The sequence below is a fragment of the Vulpes vulpes genome, chromosome 15 (genome assembly GCF_048418805.1).
Source record: "Vulpes vulpes isolate BD-2025 chromosome 15, VulVul3, whole genome shotgun sequence".
Classification (NCBI taxonomy): Eukaryota; Metazoa; Chordata; class Mammalia; order Carnivora; family Canidae; genus Vulpes; species Vulpes vulpes.
The window spans coordinates 48,050,393-48,068,537 of NC_132794.1; the positions used below are offsets into that span (position 1 = coordinate 48,050,393).

Here is an 18,145-nt window from a genome sequence, read left to right on the forward strand (position 1 = left end):
GAGAAAGAGATTATTAATACAGATAATGAATATATTAAAAGGATAACTATGAACAATTCTGTGCCCACAAATTGAATAACTTAGGTGAAATGGACAAATTCACTGAAAAATACAAATCACCAAAACTGATTTAAGAAGAAATAGAAAACCTGAGTTGCCCTAAATTGAATAAACAAATTGTATTCATAATTTGAAACTTTCCCTAGAGCAAACTTCATACCCAGATAGCTTTATTGGTGAATATCTAAGGAAGCAATGATAGTAATTCCTACAGGAAATAAAAAAGGAGGTTATCACTTTATCACTTCTCAACTCTTGAGGCCATAAATTTGGTATTACTCTGATACCAAAACTAGACAATAATATTACAAGGAAAGAAAACTATACTCTAATATTCTTCACAAACATAGATGAAGAAGTCCTTAACAAAATACAAAATATTAGCAAATAGAACCTAGAAATATATATATGTATTTATATACATATAAATATACATAAATATAAATATACATAATAAATAGGGACACCTGTGTGGCTCAGTGGTTGAGCGTCTGCCTTTGGCTCAGGGCATGATCCCGGAGTCCCAGAATTGAGTCCTGCGTCAGGCTCTCTGCATGAAGCCTGTTTCTCCTCCCTCTTCCTGTGTCTTTGCCTCTCTTTGTGTGTCTCTCATGAATAAATAAATAGAATTTTTTTAAAAAGAATCTAGAAATACATAAAAAGGATAATGCATCATGACTAGGTGGAGTTTATCCCAAGAACACAAGTGTAGTTTAACATGAAAATACAATACATGATATTAATAGAACAATGGAGAAAGACCACATTCAAATCTTGATAGCTACTGAAAGATATTTTGAACAAAATTATACATCAATTTGTGGGACCCAGGAAATTTAACAAAATCCCCTACCCCTGGACAAGCAGAGCAGGACTGACTCTATTTTGTGCTGCACCCGCCTTGTGCTGACCTGCTTATTACTTAGGGCACTGCCCCACCCTGGTCAAGCCCAGGGCACACCCTAATGGGAAATCCGGCTCAGTGATACTGCCCTGCCCTAGTCAAAGACCATGGCACACCCTAATCGGAAATCGGCTCAGTGATAGGCCAGTTCAAATGGATACTGTAAGGTAAAATGTAATTCAATCGGCCACCTGCGAGTGGACCAGCATGACTGTGCAACTCTCTGCGTATCCCATTGGCTACTGGCCCCTATAAAGTTGCTAAGCCTCTTAGTCTCAGGGTCCAAGTCCCTGCTCCGCTGTGTCGGGTATACTTGGACCCAAGCTCGAGCTTGTAAATAAACCCTCGTGTGTTTGCATGGTGTCGGCTCCTTGGTGGTTTCTCGGATTCGCAATCTTGGGCGCAACAAATTCATGGTAAGAAAAACTTTCAACAAACTAGGGTTAGGAGAATACTTCCTTAACCTAATAAAGTGGTTAAAAAAAAAAAAAAAAAAAGGTCTTAAACAAAAACGTCTAGGCAGCAAAAGAAAAAAGAAATTGGACTTTGATAATTATAAAAATTTGTGCATCAAAAGACACTATTAAGAGAGTAAAAAAGGCACCCACAGAATGGGACAATATATTTATAAGTCATATATCCGATAAGGGATTCATGTCCAGAATATATAGAGAACTCCTAAAATTCAACAATAAAACAATCTGATTCAAAAATGGGCAACAGGCTTGAATAGACACTTCTCCAAAGAATATATATAAATGTCCCATAAGCACATGAAAAAATGATCAGTACTGCTAGTTACTGAGAAATGCAAATCAAAACTATAGCTTATTCCCATTAGAATGGCTACTATCAAAAAGAAAATCGGGGCACCTAGCTGACTCAGTTGGTTGAGTATGTGACACTTGATCTCAGGTTTATGAGTTTGAATTTACTTTTAAAAAAAATCATAATAATAATAAATAACAAAATAGCAAGTATTGGTGAGGATGTACAGGAATTGGAGCCCTTATGCACTATTGGTGGGAATGTAAAATGGTATCGTTGCTGTGGAAAACAGTACAGTGTTTTCTCAAAAAGTTAAAAATAGAATTATCATCCTTCAATTCTGCTTCTGAGTATATACCCCAAAGAATTGAAAACAGGGTTTTGAAAAGATATTTGTACCCCATGTTCATAGTACTATTATTCACAATAGCCTAAACATGGAAACAACCCCAATGTCCATTGACAGATGAATTGATAAGCAAAATGATATTCACCTATAGTGGAATAAGATTTAGCTTCAAAAAAATTTTTAACATATGCTACAACATAGATGAAATTTGAGGACATTATGTTAAGTGAAATAAGCCAGTCACAAAAAACAAATATGTGCTATCTAAAATAGTAAAAATCACAGAGTCAGCAAGTAGATGGTGGTTGCTGGGGACTGAGAGGAAGGGATAGTTACTGTTTAATGGCTACAGAGTTTCAGTTTTGCAAGATGAAAAGAATTCTAGAAATTGATGGTAGTCATAGTTCTACAATATGAATGTACTTAACATCAATCCTCTGAACATGTAAAATGAACAAGATGGTAAATTGTATATGTATTTTGCCACATTTTTTAAAATTAGGAGGGAAATGCCCTATTAATAACATCACACTTACAAAGTTGAAAGCCTGAATGTTGTCCTCATATGATGTAGAAAGAAAGAATATCCGATTTCACTACTTCAGCATATACTATAGTTATTAACTAGGTGAAATAAGGAAAGAAAAATAAAAGCTATAACCTAGATTAGAAATTTAAAAAGCAAGGGATGCCTGGATGGCTCAGCAGTTGAGCATCTGCCTTTGGCTCAGGGCATGATTCCAGGTCCCAGGATTGAGTCCTGCTTTGCACTTCCTGCGGGGAGCCTGCTTCTCTCTGTGTGTCTCTGCCTCTCTCTCTCTCTCTCTCTCTCTCTCTCTCTCTGTCTTTCATGAATAAATCAATACAATCTTAAAAAAAAAAAAAAGAATTTAAATTTAAAAAGCAAAATTGTATTTTTTAAATATTTTTTTTATTCAGGAGCACCTGGGTGGCTCAGTTGGTTTAAGCATCTGCTTGCGGTTTCAGGCTCTCCTTCTGCCCCTTCCCATCCCCTGCTCATGCTCTCACTGCTCTCTTTCTCTCAAAAAAATAAATAAAATCTTTTAAAAACACAAAGATACATTTAATCATGAATCTATAGACTTTGGTTTTATTTTAGGGTTCCTATGGTTTAAATATTTTATCTACAATAATTGTCCTTAGAAATCAGGGACACTTACTGGGTTTCAAACATCCCCAATATTTATGTTCTTTTTTTTTAAATTTTTATTTATTTATTTATGATAGTCACAGAGAGAGAGAGAGAGAGAGAGAGAGAGAGAGAGAGGCAGAGACATAGGCAGAGGGAGAAGCAGGCTCCATGCACCGGGAGCCCGACGTGGGATTCGATCCCGGGTCTCCAGGATCGCGCCCTGGGCCAAAGGCAGGCGCCAAACCGCTGCGCCACCCAGGGATCCCTCCAATATTTATGTTCTTATTAATCATCTTAAATGTTCAATGCAGGTAAGTTATAAAATATGACAAGAAATCTTTCACATGTATAAATGAAGAAGTTAGAATTTTGAAAGTCAAAAGTATACCATGCCTCTCAAGAAAAAAATCTAATGCTTTCAATGGTACATCATTACTACAAAAATTGGAGGTGACAATGTAATTGGTTAACACTTTTGGAAAGTATCTTAACAAGAGCTTTCAAATTTTTTTTGTAATAATGAAAACTAGAAAATCTCTATGACCTGCTGTTTCTATTTCTGCCAATTTCACTCTTAACAATGATTTAAAATATGGAAAAAGCTTTGAGATAGCTTTGAAAAAGCATGAAATAAGGAAATGGAAACAAGCTGAATGTACCACAATATAGTTAAATAAACCATTAGCGTTCTCTTAAAAGTATTATGCAATCATTGGTGGCACAGTCAGTCAAGCAGCCAGCTTTTGGTTTCAGCCTCATGTTGGGGCTCTGCACTCAGCGGGGAGTCTGCTGGAGATTTTCTCTCTCTCTCTCTCTCTCTCAAGCAATAAATACATTTTAAAAAATACTATGCAATCATTAAAATTCTTTACAAAGGTTGTGCAACAGCATAGGAAGACATAAGGTAGAATATATTCATATATGTTTGATTACAATGATGGGGGGGGGAAACCTATGCATAAACACTGGAATTCACAAAAATGTTATCTGCTTTTTCTGTTAGAGAAATAAGAGTAAATTTTTTCTTATTTTCCTGTATTTTCTAAATTCTATTTAATAGTATATACAAACTTAAAAATTTAAACACCTGGGCATCCTGGGTGGCTCAGTGGTTTAGGGCCGCCTTCGGCCCGGGGTGTGATCCTAGAGACACAGGATCGAGTCTTACGTCAGGCTCCCTGCATGGAGCCTGCTTATCCCTCTGCCTGTGTTTCTGCCATTCTCTCTCTGTGTCTGTCATAAATAAATAAATAAAATCTTAAAAAAAATTAAACACCTACTAAAAACGTGCTAGGATAAAAAGCACAGTAAGTGTATTTACATTACAATATGACTGTCAAGTGTGTGTGGATGGGGAGAGGTAGAGAGGAGAGAAGTGAAAAGGACGAGAGAGAGAGAGAGAGAGAGAGAGAGAGAGAGAGAGAGAGAGAGAGAGAGGAGAGATGGAGAGAGAGAAAAGCCAAATACTAGGAAGGGTCATATAATGTGAAATGATAGTTATTTTTTTCTCTTTATTCTCTAAACGTCCTGTATTTATTTGTTACTATTATAATAAATGCCTTTTTGAGAAGTATACCTTGCTAATCACCCCAAGGCCCTCTACTTTGCCCTAGGCCTCATCTTATCTAAATAACACTAATAAAATAAAATAAAATTCTATTGTTTCTTATTAGGATTTATCAAGCCCACAGCTAGAATGGAGGCAAAGCTGCTGCAGTGACTTTTCATCATATAGTTGAAAGAACATTGAATGGAAACAAAAAACAACACTGGTTGTATTCTCTGCATTTTTGTCCAAGGAAATCATTTAACTCCATTTCCTAATTCCCAAAGTAAAAGGGTCAGATTACTTGTAATAAGCTCTAATTATAGGTCATGTACATAAAGGTGATATCAGAAGTCAGACCTGAGTAGAAGAAATGCATGAAATTAGTGTAGGCTGAAACAAAACCCCAAGAGTTTGGGAAACCACGTAATGTGGCTTATCAACACTCAAGAAAAATACAAAGAACTCGGTGGTGGATTGGGACAGAACCTTGCATTTCCCAAAATTCTGGGCAAAATTTATTATTTTTATTGTATTTGCTTATTCATGAGAGACAAAGAGAGAGGCAGAGACACTGGCAGAGGGAGAAGCAGGCTCCATGCAGGGAGCCCAATGTGGGACTCGATCCCGGGACTCCAGGATCATGCCCTGGGCCAAAGGCAGGCGCTGAACCGCTGAGCCACCCAGGATCCCCTGGGCAAAATTTAAACAAGAAGTCTGAGTAATGGCACATAACACTAGCAGCAGGGCTTGACCAATGCAGTGATTTTTTTTTTACTCTACCCAAAACAGAACTTCATGGTAGGAGCTAGGTGTACACATGAAGTTTAAGTTGGCTCTCCAGGCTAGAGTGAAAATATGGAGAACAGTGCTGCCCCAGGTACATGAATATTTCACTGAGAAAATACTATGATGAAGCCCAAAAGGTTCATTTAGTTCTGGGAGTCAAAGTACCTCTCAACTAACACTGTCCAATAGAACTTTCTCAAACGATGGAATTGTTCTTGAACTCACAACTGCAAGATCAAGACCTGAGCTGAGATCAGGAGTTAGTCGTTCAACCAATTGAGCCACCCAGGCACCCCGGTTCTTCTTAAATTTAGCCAAACATACCTAATGAAACAAGAATTCTTCTTTTGAATATGAAGTATATTTTGTTTTTCTTTATGGCCTTTATGGATATATGTTGTGTGTGGTAATTTAATGATTCCATAAGAAGTTAAATCAATTCTAGGAATTTTACAAGAATTCATGCCCTTTCCAGAGTAAACCTGGATTAACCACATTCTGGGCTCAACCTGAAGATGTATTCACCCAAGATGAACCAGAAACAACCTTGGCCTCAAGCGACCTTCTAGACTAAGGACAAAGTGAAACACAGCAAGTGCAGGGATGAGCTGACGGGTCTTAGACCTGCCTTTATCTTTAGTTTAGACTAGATCTGGGTTCTGGAGATTGGAAGGGCACAGTCATTCGTTCAGTGGCACTCCGATTCGGCACATGCAGACAAGGATGTTCCTAATTGTAGATTGTCCCAAAGTTTCCTATAAGCACAATAGAGTTCTATATAAGAGTCAACTTACAGATTTTTAAAACCAGACTCTAGACCTAGAAATCCAGACATATGCCAACTTATTCCTACTGTGACACAATGAAAAAAAGAGGTAACCCAATGACACAACAGGTTTATTGGTTATTGTACACAAATGAATGTGAGCAACTTGCAAGTATTCATTACAAAAAGGGCTCAGTGCCTTCTTTCACTTAAGAAAGTATACCAAACTGGGGCATCTGGATGGCTTAGTCAGTAGAGAATGCAACTCTTGAGGGTTTTAAGTTCAATCCCCACACTGGGTGTGGAACCTAGATAAAATTAAAAAAAAAAAAAAAGTATCCAACTCCAGGAAAATAAAGGGGAATCAAACTTCAAGTTTACATAACAGACATACGCAAAAAAAGCCCCTGCTTTGTTACAAAAATGGACAAAATCTTCTAGAAGTAAATGGAATCAAAAGAAATTAAAACTGGGATATTGATTCCTATAATAACATTGACTAGTGTTTGTCTATGACATAAGACAGACATTAAAAATTCAAAAAAAGGATTTTTCTCAGCTTTTTTGAGGTATAACTGATAAATTAAAGTTAGTATTTTAAGAAAGAAAAAAGTACTGGTAAAGTTATCAGGTACCAATTTTTTTAAACTTATTGATACAAGTTTTACCAACCCCCTTCAAATAAAAAAATACAACAGAAGTTTAAAAGTCAGGGTCGCCTGGCTGTCTCAGTCAGTAGAGCATGTAACTCTTGAACTTGGGGTTGTGAATTCGAGCCCCACTTTGGGCATAGAGCTTACATTTAAAACAAAAAGAGTTTAAAAGTATAGATTCTTCCAGAGACTAAACCCAAGATTTTTCCCCTTCTCAAATCCTCTAAACCCAAATTATGATAAATTATTCGCTGTGACCACTGAGAACATTTCTGCACAGTGACATAATCAAAAATTTTTCTTCTCCCATTATTTAACTTGTTCATTCCCTCCTAATCAAATTCTAAGCATATAAGCAAGAAGATATAATTTTCCCTGAAGCCTTCATTCCTTTGAGACTGAGGCAAAAATAAATTTACAACATGACAAACTGAAGCACTGAGGAAGGCCCTATTGGCAGAGGAAATGAGCCATGTTCACGGTCTCAAGAGTAAATTGCACATCTCTAAGATAAATGTGGAGACAGATTTATCCAAGAATCGGTTTTCTCCAAGGCTGGACAGGGAGGAAGTGTGGGAAGCACAGCTTTTCTAAAAGGATGAAAGGTGTCACTTGGAGATACTTCGGTTTCCTGAGGAAGGGAAGGAGACACTGAAACATCTTGTTTTGTGCAATTTAGATCTTCCTGGTTTTCCACCATCAGTAACTGTGCTATCTCCTCTTTCAAAGATAAACTTGTCCGAAACTCCTTTTTGAGAATCTTACTGTGTTCTTTTTGCATTATTATTCCCTCTTCCTCTGGCACCTCTGACTCAGGGCAAATGAGTTTGTTGATACAATCCTCACTGGCTTCTTCCTTCATGGAAGGTAGATGCTGAGGTTCTGTCAAAGCTTGTTTATTTTTAGATTCTTCTTTCAGCAAATTTACATCCTGATGAGATGCAAAACTTGGCGTTTCATCTAGCACAGAGTTTTTACAAAGTAAGGAAATCCTTTCATTCCCCCCTTTCCCTCCTGTCTCTGTCACTAATTTCTTTGGATGTAGCACTGTCCTTATTAGGAGTCCCTGTGCATTCATACTGTATTCTTTTGCAGCTCTCTCTCTGCGCTGCTTCTGGAAGTCCTTGAGTTGAAGCAGTTCTTCAGGAAGCTCCATACATGTAGGCTAAGAAAAAAAAAAACAAGAAAATAAGTGTACTATAAGTAAACTTCTGAATATGGTCCTTAAAATCACTTCTACTATACTTAACCAGAATTTGGTGAGGATCAATTCAAATGTGCTCTTATGGCTCCCTCTAGTGTATTCAATTATAGTAGTACTATTTTTTGATCAAGTTAAATATTTTGAATCTACAGTTTGTGTGTGTGTTGTGCATTATGTGTTTTGCATGTGTGTGTGTATGTATAAAGATTATACAATGAAAAGTGTCCCTTCCAACCTGTTCCCAGTTGCCTTAGTGAGTACATCTTCTAAAAAGCAGTTTCTTACATAGCCTCCCAAAGATAGTCTGTGCATCTGTGATCATGTTTGTGTACATCTGTTACTAAATGTTTATATTTTCATTGCATTGCATTTTTCAATTTTAGTTTTCTTCCAACCTTTTATTTTGATGACTCTTTCTAAAAATTATTTTACACAAATGGTAACACAGTCTTATATATTCTTCTGCATCTTGATTTTTTAAACTAAAAATTAGTCTTGGAGATTTTTCCACATTAGTATTTTTGTATTTTTAAGAGCTATATGGATATGCCATAATTTATTTAACCAAATCCATCTGGATAGATATTTTGTTGTTTCCAGTAGCCTGTCATTACATAATGTTATAGTAAAGAATATATTAAGAAAATGTCCTCTTTGTTACATGAGGCAAATAATTTTTCCCAGGTTGCTTTGACTTTCATCAGTATTTTCACCAAAGGAAAACTTCAAAGTCAAATTTGTTAATCTTTTATGAGTTCAGAGTATTCCTGCATTGCAAAGGCATTCCCTCATATAATTCAATAGCAAATAAAAGCAAATAGTAATCCAATTTAAAAATGAACATAGGATTTGAATAGACATTTTTCCAAAGAAGACATTCAAATGGCTAATAGGTATATTAAAAAGTGCTTGACATCACTAATCATCAGGGAAATGCAAATCTAAAACACAATGAGGGGATCCCTGGGTGGCTCGGCAGTTTGGCACCGGCCTTTGGCCCAGGGCGTGATCATGGGGTCCCGGGATCGAGTCCCGCGTTGGGCTCCCGGTGTGGAGCCTGCTTCTCCCTCTGCCTGTGTCACTGCCTCTCTCTCTCTCTCTCTCTATCATGAATGAATAAATACATCTTTAAAAAAATAAAAAATAAAACACAATGAATTATCACCTCACACCTGTTAGGATGGCTATCATCAAAAAGATGGCAAGAATGCGGAGAAAAGGGAATCCTTATTCACAGTTGGTGGGAAGAGAAATTGGTACAGCTACTATGGAAAATAGTATGGAAGTTCCTCAAAAAATTACAAAAAGAGGTACCATCAAGTCCAGCAATTCCACATCTGGATATATAAACAAAGGAAATGAAATTACTATCACTATCTAAGAGATATCTGCACTCCCTTTACATTGTAGCATTACTCACAATAGCCAAGATACGGAAACAACCTGTGTACGTCAATAGATGAATGGATTAAAAAGATGTGAGGTAGGGATCCCTGGGTGGCACAGCAGTTTAGCGCCTGCCTTTGGCCCAGGGCGCGATCCTGGAGACCCGGGATCGAATCCCACGTCAGGCTCCCGGTGCATGGAGCCTGCTTCTCCCTCTCCCTCTGCCTGTGTCTCTGCCTCTCTCTCTCTCTCTCTCTCTCTCTGTGTGTGTGTGTGTGACTATCATAAATAAATTAAAAAATTAAAAAAAAAGATGTGAGGTATATATATAATATATACATACACTCACAATGGAATATTATTTAGCCATTAAAAAGAAGAAAATCCTGCCATTTGTGAAATGGATGCACTTAAAGGGCATTAGGTTAAGTGAAATAAACCAGACAGGGAAAGACAAGCAGGGATGCCTGAGTGGCTCAGCGGTTGAGCGTCTGCCTTCAGCTCAGGGCGTGATCCCAGGACCTGGGATTGAGTCCTACGTTGGGCACCTTGCATGGAGCCTGCTTCTCCCTCTGCCTGTATCTCTGTCTCTCTCTGTGTCTCTCATGAATAAATAAATAAAATCTTAAAAAAAAAAAGACAAACGTTGTATGGTATCATACACCCATATGTGAAATTATTTTTTTTAAAAAAGCTTATTTCATAGAAGAAGAATAGAGGTTGCCAGCAGCTGGAGGGAGGGGAGAAAGGGGGAGATGTAGGTAGAAGAGTACAAGCTTTCAATTACAAGAAAAATAAATTATAAAAAAACAAACTCTAAGTACTGCATGTTTACCACAATAATTCAGTATTATATACTTGAAAATTGCTAAGAGAAGATCTTCAGCATTTTCAGCACACGCACCAAGTTAATTATGTGAAGTGATGGATATGTTAATTAGCTTAGTCTTGATAATCATTCCACGATGTATATATATATATCAAATTATCACAATGTATACTTTATATAAAATTAATTTTATCAATTATTCTTCAGTGAATTGGAAGGGGGAGAAAAGCATTTTTTTTTTAGAAAAGCATTTCTTTGAAATACTTTTTTTTTTTTAAGATTTTATTTATTTATTCATGAGAGACAGAGAGAGAGAGAAAGGCAGAGACACAGGCAGAGGGAGAAGCAGGCTCCATTCAGGGAGCCCGACGTGGGACTCAATCCCGGGACTCCAGGATCACGCCCCTGGCCGAAGGCGGCGCTAAACTGCTGAGCCATCCGGGCTGCCTGAAATAATTTTCTTTTGTTTTTTTTTTTTTTAATAATTTTATAATCCTATTGTTTACATAAATACTTGATCCGAGGGGTATTTTTTGGTAATCCAACTCTTACTCTTCTCCCCTACAATGGTTAGTCAATTACTTTTTTTTTTTAATTTTTATTTATTTATGATAGTCACACAGAGAGAGAGAGGGAGGCAGAGACATAGGCAGAGGGAGAAGCAGGCTCCATGCACCGGGAGCCCGACGTGGGATTCGATCCCGGGTCTCCAGGATCATGCCCTGGGCCAAAGCCAGGCGCTAAACCGCTGCGCCACTCAGGGATCCCGTTAGTCAATAACTTAAAGCGATTTATTGATTATCTTTTTCTCATTAGTTGGAAATTCCACTTTTATCCCAACCATACTGGTAGATATATATTTTTTAATATTTTTATTCATTATTTGAGAGAAGGCACGTGTGAGAAAGAGCATGAGCAGGGGAGAGGGGCAGAGAGAGAGAGAGGAAAAAGCAGGCTCCCTTGCTCAGCAGGAAACCCAATGAAGGCTGGATCCCAGGACCCTGGAATCATGACCTGAGCCTAAGTCAGACACTTAACTGACTGAACCACCCAGGCGCCCCTATATTGGCAGATATATATTATATCTATTGCTGGGTTCTCTACTATGATCAATTGATCTGCCTATACATGTACCAGTCACAAACCACTGTTTTGTTTTTAACTAATCTCTGCACCCAACATGGGCTTCAAACTTACAACCCTGAGATCAAAAGTTGCAGGCTCTACCATGCTCTACCTGAGCCATGCAGGTGCCCCACAAATGATTTTTATTTAATGTAGAGTTATAGGACTTAATATCTAACAGGACTATTCTTATTTATATGTATTTATCTTTATAAACACTATAATCACAGTTTGCCAAAATAATGCTGGTGTTAATATTTTTTTGGAATAGAGGTAAATTCAGGAGTCAGTTTGGGAGTAATGGATAGCTAAAAATGCTCAGTGTTCTCATTCATTTAAGTCTGCTTTTGTTCCATTCAGTAATATTTTATTTATTTTATTATGTTTTTAAAGATTTTATTTATTTATGAGAGACATAGAGAGAGGCAGAGACACAGGCAAGCAGAGGGAGAAGCAGGCTCCATGCAGGGAGCCTGATGTGGGACTCGATCCTGGGTCTCCAGGATCATGCCCTGGGCTGAAGGCAGGCTCTAAACCATTGAGCCACCCGGGATCCCCATTCAGTAATATTTTAATGTTTTCTTTATATTTCACATTTCTTGTAAAATTTATTTCTAGGTAATCTATCTTTTTGTCACAATTATAAATGGATGTTTTCTCCCATTGTATTATCTTGCTGTGTATATGGATGCAAGAAAACTATCAATTTTGATGTTATATTTGTACTCATTTTACTAAATTGTTATTTTGTTTGTAGTAATCTTTTTCCTTTGCTTTTCTACAGTTTTCAGCTGTATCATAGGCAAGTCATAATTCTGATTCCTCCTATTCATTTTTTTATAGTTTGTCTTTTCTTTCTCTTCAAATTTCATTGGCTAATAGCTTCAAAAAATGTTTAAGTGGTAGTAGTCACAATTTTTATATTTTCTTGACACTAATGGGAATGCTTTTAGTGTTCCCAATCAAATATTATGTAGACTTCTTATTTGAGATATGTTTTATCATGTATTCCAACTTTAATCAGTAATGTATATAAAATATTATCTAATTTTTTCAGCATTAAACAGTAAAAGCAAAATACAAAAAGTTACAAAATTCCTTAGTTTTACAACAATAAATGAAAGACATTTAAATTCTCCAGTCGAACAAGATATGCAAGGATTTTTATATTGCTCTTTTCTTGTTAAAACAGTGAGAGCAAAATACAGAAAGGTTACATTTTTCTTTCAGCATATATGAGATTATCATAAGACTTTGTTCTAGGAAAATGGAGAATTTCCTAACACTATCATAATTGCAAGTAGAAACCAATAACACATTAGAAGTATAATATACCTAAGTAGGGATCACATAAAAACTGCTATTATTTTATTTAGGATTTTGCTTCAGTATTCCTAAGAAAGAATGGCTAGTAACAGCAGACTACAAACTTTTTTGTTTGTTTTTAAAAGATTTTATCTTTAAGCAATCTCTATGCCCAACTCAGGGCTCAAACTCAAAACCCTAAGACCAAGATTCACACGCTCCACTGACTGGGTCAGCCAGGTGTCCCCAGATTGCAACCCTTTTATGTAAGGGGCCAAATAGTAAATATTTATAGCCAAATGGTCTCTGTTGCATACACTTTTTTTTAAAGATTTTATTTATTTATTCATGACAGAGAGAGAGAGAGGCAGAGGGAAAAGCAGGCTCCATGCAGGGAGCCGGACATGGAACTCGTCCCAGGTCTCTAGGATCACACCCTGGGCTGAAGGCGGCACTAAACTGCTGAGCCACCGGGGCTGCCCCACTTTCGTTTTTTTAAACAATCCTTTAAAACCATGAAGACCATTCTTGCCTTATAAGCTGTACAAAAGCAGACTATGGGCCAGATGTGGCCTTAGGGCAATAGTTTGCCAACACCAAGTCTATAGTTCTGCTACTTTGTGCTGGCTTCTTAGAAATTAGTAATGAAATCTTCAATTTACCTATTCTTTGACAGAATGTAACTTAATATTGTGAAAAAGTACTCAAGGAGATGAAGTAAGCCCAAGCTATAGTCCCTTCAAATATTTATTACCAAGTCTGCCTCATGATTTGCTGTAGCTACAAAGAGGGAGTATCACTGTGCCCACCATGAGGAATGGGACGGGAATGGAAGTTCTAAAAACATAGTCACAGAGAGCCACACCTACCTCTGTGCTTCCCAGGAGATCTGCAGACCCTTCTCGGTAGGTGTTTAGGTACCCGTCCACAAGGGCAGTTAGATCAGACATCATATCATCCAGGAGTACCAAACGAAGGGGTAGTAGGTAGGTAGCTTCTAGAGCCAAAATTTTCAGCAAAGAGGGTGAAAGAGGTCGTGTGAACCACACTTCTGGATTTTCCTAGAGACACCAAAACAATTTTATTTGAATAATAAGCAAACTTTAAATAACTGTTAAAGGGTTATTTAACTTAAAACATTACTGTCATTTTCTTCAATGACAGTATATTTTTGAAAATACACACACACACACACACTCCTTATGTATGTATACAGTGAATATGTATGTGTGAGAGGGAAAAGATGGGGCGGCAGGGGAGGGATGGAGAGAGAGATCAATCCATCGATCGATCAATCAAGGCTTCTCATTCAAAAATGAAGACAGAAGACTTGATTATAGGACCAAAACTGTAGTCAATATGGTCATGATCTAAGTGTGCAGGTGAGGCTATTAGGAGCTAAGGAAAATTTATCTTACTTTGGGAGAAATAATTGGGATGAAAAGGTGTTTTTTTTTTTTTTTAAGATTTTGTTTATTTATTCATTAGACACACAGAGAGAGGGGGCAGAGACACAGGCCGAGGGAGAAGTAGGCTCCCTGCAAGAAGCCTGATGTGGGACTCAATCCTGGATCCCGGGATCACACTCTGGGTCAGAGACAGACGTTCAAGCATTGAGCCACCCAGGCATCCCAGGATGAAAACTTTTTGTTCCATCACCTTAATCCACATTTCCAACAAAATCCTCCCCTGAAGGATTGCAAATTTATTTCAGAGTATTTTCTCATAACCAACAAATCTGAATCCTTGCTTTTATTCACTTGAGATCACAAACTTCCCATTTGAAATAGCTAAGATTTTGGCAATGCCCATAAGCTTACATAGCAGCTGTCATTTATCTATATAATACACTGATGATCCTGCTCACAAAACACTTAGAAAAATCAGTGTCATGTGGGACACACTTTAATACTCACCTGAATCAATTTCTGTCTCTCTTCCAGAAAGGAGAGATATTTAGGGGCCATCTTAAGGTGTCTGATTAAACTCTCCTTTAAAGAACTGATGCAGTTTGGAAGAAAGCCACCTGTTTCCATGGAAAATTGAAGGACATCTGCTACCTGTGACATAAAAAACAAAACAAAATCCTGTCTGTAGAATATACAGAAAGCTACGTCATGGCAGAAATATTTAGATTTATATATATTTAGAAAATGTCTTTAGACATTCCTAAATATTTAGAAATTTAGATACTTTAAATTTTTAATTTTATTTATTTATTTTTAATATTTTATTGATTTATTCATGAGGAACACAGAGAGAGAGACAGAGACACAGACAGAGGGAGAAGGCGGCTCCCTGTAGGGAGCCTGATGCAGGACTCCATCCCAGGACCCTGGGATCACAACCTGAGCAAAAGGCAGAGATGCTCAACCACTGAACTGCCCAGGTGCGCCTAGATATAGTTAGAAAAATGTCTTTAAATACCATTTTCCCCAAAGCCCCATATGATAGAAAATGCCATCAAAAAAATTGTTCAGTCAACTTATTCTGAAAAATAAGGGAATAAGTAAAAAAGAAAAGGTTCACTCAATTTTAATGTATCCTAGTCTCTTTTCTTTTTCACTTCTTTTGTTTGCTTGCCTTATGGTTATCTATTACTCTTTGGTGCCTTTAGGCAATGGGGAAAGGAAGATAAATTTCAAGAATTATTTGTATTACTTATCAGCAACTTTGGCAAAATGTTGCTAAGGAAAGCTAATAAAATTAAGAATTGGAGGGGCATCAGGCTGGCTTAGTTGGTAGAACATATAACTCTTGATCTCACGGTTATGAGTCTGAGCCCCATGTTAGGTGAAGAGATGACTTAAAAATAGTAAAATCGGGATCCCTGGGTGGCGCAGCGGTTTGGCGCCTGCCTTTGGCCCAGGGCGCGATCCTGGAGACCCGGGATCGAATCCCACGTCAGGCTCCTGGTGCATGGAGCCTGCTTCTCCCTCTGCCTGTGTCTCTGCCTCTCTCTCTCTCTGTGACTATCATAAATAAATAAAAATTAAAAAAAAAAAAATAGTAAAATCTAAAAAAAAAAAAAAAATAGTAAAATCTTGGGGCGTTTGGGTGGCTCAGCTGGTTAAGCATCTGCCTTCAGCTGGTTAAGCTCAGGTCATGACCCCAGGACCCTGGAATGGAGCCCCACATCTGGCTACCTACTCAGTGAGGAGTCTGCTTCTCCCTCTCCGTCTGCCCCTCCCCCCTGCTTATCAGTGTACACTGTCTCTCAAACAAATCTTTTTAAAAAAATCTTTTAGGGATCCCTGGGTGGCTCAGTGGTTTAGCACCTGCCTTCAGCCCGGGGTGTGATCCTGGAGTCCCAGGATCGAGTCCCACATCAGGGTCTCTGCATGGTGCCTGCTTCTCTGCCTGTGTCTCTGTCTGTGTGTGTGTGTGTGTCTCTGATGAATAAATAAATAAAAAATCTTTTTAAAAATTAAGAATTGAACTAATTATTTATCCATGTGTTGTAGGCTAAATAATGGCCCCCAGAGACATCCACATCCTAATCCCTGGAACTTGTCAATGTTATTTTATATGGTAAAGCAGACTTTGCAGGAGTGATTTTTTTAAAGATTTTACTTATTCATGAGAGACACAGAGAGAGAGAGGCAGAGACACAAGCAGGCTCCACGCAGGGAGCCTGACGTGGGACTCAATCCCAGATCTCCAGGATCACACCCCAGGCTGAAGGCACACTAAATCACTGAGCCCCCCGGGCTGCCCATGCAGGAGTGATTAAGCTAAGACTCCTGAGATAGGAAGATTATCTTGAATTATCTAGGTGGGTCCTAAATCTATAAGAGGGAGGCACAGGGAGATTTGACTACAGTCACTGGAGGTGATGAGGCTGATGAGGTGATAGAAGCACAGACCGCAGTGGTGTATTTTGAAGATGGCAGAAGCCACAAGCCAAAGAACACAGGTGTCAGCTGAAAAGGCAGAGAAACAGACTCCTCTTAGAGCCTTCAAAAATTATCATCCCTGATAACTTGACGTTAGCTTAGTGAAAATGATTTCAGACTACTGACCTCCAGAACTGTTAAGAGTATATTTCTGTTATTTTAAGCTACTAAATTTGTCGTAATTTGTACAATATCAACAGGAAGCTAATGCACTGTGGTAAAGGGAAAAAACTGGAAAAATTCTGAATTACTGCTTCTTGTACTATGGAAATCTGAAAAGTAAGTATGGAAAGATTTGCCAATATCTTCATATGGGGTCTCATCAAGAAGCCTAATGGCCTCAGGGGAACAATGAGCAATTCTCTTACATTTTGGTGTAAGCTAGAAATAATCTCTATATAGTGAAAGATCCTGAAAGAAGGCCCAAGGAAAATGTAAAGAAGAGAAGTGGCGTAAAGTTCATTGTGGGCAGATACATAAAGAGCAAACTGGATGGGGCAGCCTGGGTGGCTGAAATATTTATTTATTTAGTAATCTCTACACCTGGCATGGGATTTGAACTCATGACCTGGAGATCAAGAGTTTTAAGCACACACACACACACACACACACACACACACACACACACAAAAAGAGTTGCAAGCTCTACTGACTGAGCCAGCCAGGTACCTGAGAGCTTGTTTCTTATTTGACAAATTCTAGAGCAAAATGAGGGGGAAAATCCTAAATACTTTTTATTCTTTAATGATTTATTTATCTTAAAGAGAGAGAGAGAGAGAGCGCACAAGCAGGAGGAGGGGCAGAGGGAGAGGTAAATAAGCAGATTCCTCTCAGAGTGGGGAGCTTGACATAGGGCTCCATCCCATGACTCCAAGACCATGACCCAAGCCGAAATTTTTTTAATTTTTTTTTCCAAGCCAAAATTAAGAGTCAGATGCTCAACTGACTAAACTAACTTTTCTGTAGTGCTTTTATTAAAAAGCTTTTATTTAAAAAGCTTTTTAATTGTAGAGCTTTATTTAAAAAGCTTTTTAATTGTAGATCTTTTATTAAAAAGCTCATCAAATGTTCTTACCTATTGAACAGACATCTTACATGAAGAAAAAGGCAAGAATGAGGAACACACAAAAAGATTCAATCACTCATCAGATAAGGCCTATTTTCTATAAGAGCTATAAATGCTGGACTAAATCAATGGTTTCCATGCATGTACCTGTGTGTCAAAGACATTATTCAGCAAAATTCCATACTGATGAGAGAGGCAATCAGAAAGCCAACGACAATCATGGATAACCTAAGGAATCAGAAGAAAGAAAGAGTAATTAGAACCTGGTTGCTAAAAAAAAAATTAAAAAATTAAAAAAAAAAAAAAAAAAAAAGAACCTGGCAGGGGAATCAGTTTACACACTCAC

The 18,145-nt window shown here is 37.8% G+C and overlaps 1 protein-coding gene across 6 annotated transcripts in view; it reads right to left on the minus strand.

The window, feature by feature from the left end:
- Window positions 1-6,445: 6,445 nt before the first annotated feature.
- The window catches only part of EXD1 (exonuclease 3'-5' domain containing 1), a 35,496-nt gene continuing 23,796 nt past the window's right edge, over window positions 6,446-18,145 (minus strand). For all 6 annotated transcript variants that reach the window (XM_072738306.1, XM_072738305.1, XM_072738302.1 and 3 more), the window contains 4 exons: window positions 17,947-18,027; window positions 14,754-14,897; window positions 13,707-13,898; window positions 6,446-8,153 (listed from right to left, as the gene is read on the minus strand). In XM_072738306.1, the coding sequence (XP_072594407.1) occupies window positions 7,494-8,153; window positions 13,707-13,898; window positions 14,754-14,897; window positions 17,947-18,027 (1,077 nt within the window). In that variant the 3' untranslated portion in view covers window positions 6,446-7,493. The remainder of the gene's footprint in view (window positions 8,154-13,706; window positions 13,899-14,753; window positions 14,898-17,946; window positions 18,028-18,145) is intronic.